We start from the raw sequence: 6,746 nt of genomic DNA on the forward strand, positions 1-6,746 counted from the left end.
ATTAATAAAAAAATTTGCTAAATTTAATTTATCAAAGAGTATAGATTTTTTAAATACCTTATGCAAACAAAAATCTTTTTTGATCGCAATCATATTTGACAAATGCGTACATGTTAGCAACATTATGGGAGACTTAATAGGCGGCAATGTACAATAGAAGGATTATATTGCTGAAGAGCGGAAAAATGTTTGTAAATCGTTGTACACAACGTCTTTAAATTTGCAAATGAGAGATATGTATATATAACTGAGAATTCTTTAGCGAAAATATTAAATTTTTCATCCCAACTCTCACATTTTTTCAATTCCATTAAAATCTGCGAAAATGTAAAAATTTTTGTTTTTACATACAAGATTATAAGACAGAGCAAAGGAATTGATATCCTTGTTCAGCTGCTCCCCCCTTCCCATCATGCTGAAATAAAAAAACGCAGCTTAGAATTTGGAGCAATTTATGAGTTTTTAAATCCTGCAAAAAAAATGTTGAGCTCATTCCGGTTAGCAGGAATTTTAATTAAAAGGTACGGCTAAGTCTACTCAGCCTCCCCTCACTCTTAGATTAACAATAGGAAATCGGCTCAGAATTAGGAGCTCTATAAGGAGCTCTTAAATAAGTATTTCTTCGATTTTCAAGCTCCATCCTTTATCCCCAAAACAATCCAAAAACTAGTTTACACTTAAGAGGTAAGTCATCGAAAATAGGATTACATCTAAAACTTCATTAATGAGTATAATTCTGACATAAATCTAGTACAAAAATATATAATCATTAATTTTTGAACTGCAACTCCTTAGCAGAAAAATCACCTTTTTTTACGCAAGAGAGAACTATGTTCCAAAAAAGGAATAATAAATCATTTTAAGATAAGAAATTATCTGCTGATTTAGGAGCTCGCAAAATACGCACGATTTTTGAGTTGCAACTCTTAACAGGAAAACCAATTTCTGCACTTTTCACGCAAGAGAGAATTATGTTCTAGAATGGGAAAACAAATCATTTTATGATGGAAAATTATCTGCTGATTTAATATCTTGTTTTGAGGATAAGGGATGGAGCTCGAAAATCGAAAGAGCACTAATTTAAGAATTCATAAAGGGCTCCTAATTTTGAGCCTGGGAGGAATTGCTAATTTTAAAAAGTGAACATCCACTCAGCCCTTCCACTTTTAAATTAAAATTTCTACTAACTCAGACGAGAACAAAAAAATTTTTTTTCGAGGTTTGAAAGATCATAAATTGCTCCAAATTTTGAGCTATGAGTTTTTTTATTTTGGCATAGTGGGGGAGGGGGGCAATTGGACAAAGATGAAATTGATATTGATCTACATAAAGAAACCGAAAAATAATATAAATATACCACGAATTAGTTTCAATGTGAGTCCAAAAGTTGCATATACCTTTTGAAAACTTCCTATTGAATAGCTTTCCAGAATATTAGTTAATAAATCAATTTGAAAATTTACGTCATCGAAATCAAATTCAAAAGGTTTGAACATTGTTCGTGCTACCTCAGGAGCACCGTCAATGAGAACAAGTCGGCCTTTAAAATTCATAGCTTCTAACATCCTTGTTACTAACTTGTTATTAACTAATATTTCAATTGCAATAAGAGATCCGAAGGAATATTCTACCATTACAAAATCTTTTCCATCTGTTAGCTTTGGAAGTATTTACTGTAAAAATATCTATATTTTTGAAATTTATATTTTTTAAATGAAAACAATTCTTTATCATAAAATGAAGTTACTAATACGATTACATACGTTTGTGAGGCGATTAGTAGTCTCCGTTATCATGTTTGTACAATCCATGTTGTTCGTGCTATAATGCAATAACCATGTTGAAAATTTAATGTGTGGTATTATGGTTTTAAATACAGTACCGCAACCGTCAATACCCGGAATAAGAAATACTTCAGTCGTAGTATTCTGTTTGTTAATAAAAAAATCATTTTGGGAAACAAAGTCTTCATCTTTTAATATAATACCAACTAAAATTTTTATAACGTCTGACTTCTCTATGTCGAATTTCTTTTTATCATTTACGTCATCGTCACTGATGTTTGCAACGGACATCTTAATGAGTTTTGCGAAAGTGAGATTTCGTATCTCTTGTGTTGCAAAAAATATATCAAATTCTCGTTTCAAGATTTGTTTGATGTCCACGGACATCATGGAGTCCATGCCAAGTTCAACCAGAGACGAATTTAAGCTTACAGTCTTCGTGTCACTTATGTCTGTAAAATATAAAATATAAAATTATAACGATCTATACATGCTATAATGTCTTTCTTCTAAACTAGAACAAATATAAGACATAAGATATAGCAAACAAATATAAGAAGTATTTAAAAAAAAAATAAATTTGCACAAATTTTGATAGAAACGTTTACCTAAAATATTAGCAACTGTTTCTACAAGATTTCCCAATCCGTGACGTCCCACTTTTTTTTCAGCTACGACCATGCTGCTCACAATCGGCCGATTTTGAAGTAAAAACTTATCAAGCTCATCGAGACAGCAGGAAATCTTTTGCTGTAAAGTACCACCAATGATTAATTCCTTATCCTCCTCCTGCATATCAGCGACAAGACCTACGTCACCCACAGCTCCCCATTGAATCGCTAATCCTGGTAATCCTTCCTCCACTCTCTTCTCGCAAATTCTCTCCATAATGGAATTGGCCATGCCATAATTCGTCTGGCCAGCGTTTCCTCTGCCGCAGGAAACGGAAGAGAACACCACAAAATGTCGAAGGTTAAGACAGATTTTCCTAGAAAGTTTGTCCAGCATTTGCGTTGTACGAGCCTTCGATTGGAAGGACTCTGCAAATGCTTCTGCAGTTTGGTTTTTGAGGACGCTATCCCTTAGTACCACATCCAGATTGAATATAGCGTCCACCGGAGCTTCTTTTTCTGCAGTCCTTAAAAGATATTTGCAATCCTTGAGGTCAGCAACATCGATATTCTTGATGATCAGAACGTTTACGCCATACGATTTCCAAAGTCGAACTTTCATACGTTGGTAACCGTTTTTTATTCTATTTCTTGAAATCAGAACAATATTTCTGGCACCACGAAATATAAGCCAGTCTGTTAATTCTAAACCAAATCCGCCCAGGCCTCCTAGTATAATGTAACTCCTATCTTTGAGACAATAATAGCGACGATATGTAAGAATGTGCTTATCTAAAGGTTCATCTTTTTCATGAATATTTATAATTATCTAAAAAATAATCGTATTAAAAGAATTCATGTTACGTGTGAAACTATAGAATGTTGTTATTTACGAATAAACTTTTCTATTATTATAATATGTTTCAGCACAAGCATACCTTTCCCATATGTTTTCCGCTCGCCATATATCTAAAAGCTTCTTCAACGTTTGTTTTTGAAAAAATTTTTGCTTGGATTGGTTTAATTGTTCCATCACTTAAACCATTTTCGACCAATGTGAACAATAAACGTTTCTTCTTGTAATCCCTATTTTTTATTATCATATTTTCAATTTTAACACCATAAAAACTGATACCTTTTTGAAATACAGACATATCTAGGGGATTATTAGAAACAATATCGAATTTACCAATCTCTAAGAATCGACCATTTTGAGCTAAACACCGAACGGAAGCGATTAATTTTTCTTCCGTCAACGAATTTAACACAATGTCGACCCCGCGACATTTCGTTTGCTGCATTATCATTTGTTCAAAACTAGTATCTCGAGAATTTCCAATATGTTCATCCAAAATAGTCGGAAATATTTTTTTAATAAGATCCCGTTTATCACTCGTGCCCACAGTAGTAAATACCTCACATCCCTCTTTAAGAGCGAGATGAATAGCTGCTTGCCCAATGCCTCCAGTACCAGAATGTATAAGTACTTTATCACCTTTTTTCATTTTCCCATAAACGTATAAGGCTAAATAGACCGTGCTGTAAATGCATGGGACCGTTACTGCCTCTTCAAATGTCCATGCATCGGGTATATACCAACAAAGATCTTCATCTTTCTCAACAACATTTGCTATGCAACTAGTAAGAGTAATTTTTAATTACTGTCTATTCTATGACATCACAGCATAATAATTTCTTGTAGCATTACATACTTAGTATCACGAATTCCCATTATACGTTGTCCGTCAGCATTGAAACCCACGTATTCTATTCCAAGAGGAAGGTATTGAAATAATCGTCCTTGTAAAATTAGATCATGAAGTGTTAATTTAATCGCCAGTGGCGAGCATTATATCTTTAAAATTCAGAGATGAGTAGACAACGTGCACCAAATTCTTACGACGACACACGTTTAATAGATTATTTTCTATCCAACAAAATGTACTTAAGTCACCACGAACCTATAAAAGAATAAAATTTTTTTTATGACAGAACATATACAAAACAATTTTAAAAAGGAGCTTTGTAAGAGTATTTAATCTTCCGCCCGACAAGTATAATTATGCATTTAAGAGACAAAACGATAGATAATGTTATAAGGATAACGATCAATATGCGCTGAAAAATTTTGTGTTTACCGTTTGACAAACATGAGCGGTCGATACAAGTTCGGTTTTGGGTTGTGGTAATTTCAAATGTCTGTACGATCCCCAAGTTTTATTAGAGCATAGTACATTAATGGTCATATCTTTTTGTAATTGCTCTAGATAGAAGGGATTTTCAAGAGAGAATTTAGGTGCCTGTTCATCTTGAAGAAGCACACCTCTAACAAGTTCTCCACTTGGCTCTTTTCTCAAACAATTAACAAAACCTAATAAACCGCACTCAAAATCTCTCTCTCCAACAATTATGATTCTATTATTCTCATTGAGCTTGTTCTCATCGTTTATCAACGGTTTTAGATTTTCCAGCCGATTAAAATTATCATTACTTATGTGGATAACAATCCTTTCTTTTATTGGAACTTTTTTCTTCAGAAGCACAACTAGTTCTTTATCAGTACGTTTTTCGAGAATAACGTTTAATTTGTATTGCTGTAAATGTTTTTTATAATCAGTTATGTCGTATTTCTCACGCGTCAACAAATAACCACCATCTCTCAAAAATGGCAACAGTCGCTTTAAAGATACGAGTTGTTTGGTCAAAAGGTTGAATCCAGCAGCGATTAAAACTTTGTCTTCTAAAGATATTTTTTCAAAAGCTTTGATTGAAAAGTTTTGCGGTAAATCTTCTGGTCTGAAACGATTTGATGATGTTAATAAAGTGATATTTGTTTGTACCAATGGCATATCATCAAATGCCTCAAGCAGTAACGAAGACGAAAGACTTTTTAATTCAATATCATCGACGTCTCCCACTAGCTCAGCAGCTTGCACTTTGATAATTTGATGATCTTCCAGTACGAGTTGGGCTGATAATCGAATTGCTTCATTCAATGGAATCTTAACACGATCACAATGAGCTACAAACGTATGTTCCTCGATAACAGCATCTTGGGCTAATTTCCGGCGAGAGATCTGAGTAGCTTTCAAACCTGGAATCTCTACTCCGCCAGCTTTTATCGTGTCTATCTCTTTGTATATTTGTACCTGTAATACTATAATAAGACAAGTAAAATAATGTATATTACATATTATGGAGATCTTTTACACAATATTTATGAATTGAACGAAGGACTTTTAGTAATGGAAGTCAATTACGTTTATCCATGTTTCTTGTAACTTCTGCATTATCTATATTATCTCGTAGTTTCGAAGCATGAAGCACTGGATTGATTACTAATTTTTGAATACTCGTAGGAACACATAATTCCCTAGTATCGTATCCGATAATTTGCATTTGTAACATACTATCCATAAATGTTTCCCAATTATTTTTCCAAGCGATATGTCCTTGACTTCCCGAAATAGAGGCACTCTTTAATCCACGAAATAAGCCCTTGTATTGGTATCCACGCAATTTTAACTCTTTGTAGATATCTCGTGCAGTCATATCTTCATCTTCATCATTATTTCCCAATAATAGATTTATCGGAATCATTTCTTGTTCTAAATTTAATGCCTCGTACATTGTACCTGTGACAACAACGCTATCTCTTTCGGTTATTTCAAACTTTTCATCTGTAATATTTATATAAATTTTATTATTTTGCATTTTTGTTATCGTACTACATTAATCGTAATCGCGATATTCACTAATCCATCGGACCCAGATATTTTCATCAACTGCTTTATAAAAAATTATATAATATTAAATGTTTAAACAATAATTTGAAGTATAATGAACTTGCGAATACTATTATAGAAATATCAGAGAAAATCCCAGTTAGAATTAAAATCAGTTATATCGTAAATACCTGTCTGTATTGCAATACGAGTATATAGTTGTACAGCATCATTTTTCAATAAATGAGTAGCACAAATAAATTTTACATCTCGGAAAACTATCGGTATTGTTATGTACATTAACCCTTTTATCAAGCCAATTGTTTTCCAAACGAGTCCCAAATAACTTGTCGCGGGTAGTAAATTGCTCCCATCAATTACATGATCGCTCATATATTTATAGTCCTCGTCATTGAGTAAAATGTTGACGTACCTTTCTCTCGATTTTATAAACTTTTGTTTTTGACTCGGTAAAAGCCAGTTTTCAGAATGATCCCATCTGACTTATTATAATTGTTTATATGTGAATAATTATACTTTGACATGTACATTATTAATTATAGGTATAAAATAAATTTTTGTATATTTAATATAATAAAATATTATAAAATAATAAAAAATAATAT

The 6,746-nt window shown here is 32.7% G+C and overlaps 1 protein-coding gene across 1 annotated transcript in view; it reads right to left on the bottom strand.

Moving 5' to 3' along the window:
- Positions 1 to 60: 60 nt before the first annotated feature.
- LOC108745672 (fatty acid synthase-like) overlaps positions 61 to 6,746 on the bottom strand; it is a gene marked incomplete at both ends in the record, with an annotated part of 8,231 nt that continues 1,545 nt past the window's right edge. Inside the window, 11 exon segments of the mRNA XM_018481968.1 lie at positions 61 to 150; positions 153 to 317; positions 1,398 to 1,673; positions 1,764 to 2,236; positions 2,393 to 3,224; positions 3,334 to 4,033; positions 4,108 to 4,226; positions 4,228 to 4,356; positions 4,534 to 5,552; positions 5,656 to 6,075; positions 6,312 to 6,623. Of these exon segments, the coding sequence (XP_018337470.1) occupies positions 61 to 150; positions 153 to 317; positions 1,398 to 1,673; positions 1,764 to 2,236; positions 2,393 to 3,224; positions 3,334 to 4,033; positions 4,108 to 4,226; positions 4,228 to 4,356; positions 4,534 to 5,552; positions 5,656 to 6,075; positions 6,312 to 6,623 (4,535 nt within the window).

Source organism: Trachymyrmex septentrionalis, unplaced genomic scaffold (assembly GCF_001594115.1).
Source record: "Trachymyrmex septentrionalis isolate Tsep2-gDNA-1 unplaced genomic scaffold, Tsep1.0 scaffold1436, whole genome shotgun sequence".
Lineage (NCBI taxonomy): Eukaryota > Metazoa > Arthropoda > Insecta > Hymenoptera > Formicidae > Trachymyrmex > Trachymyrmex septentrionalis.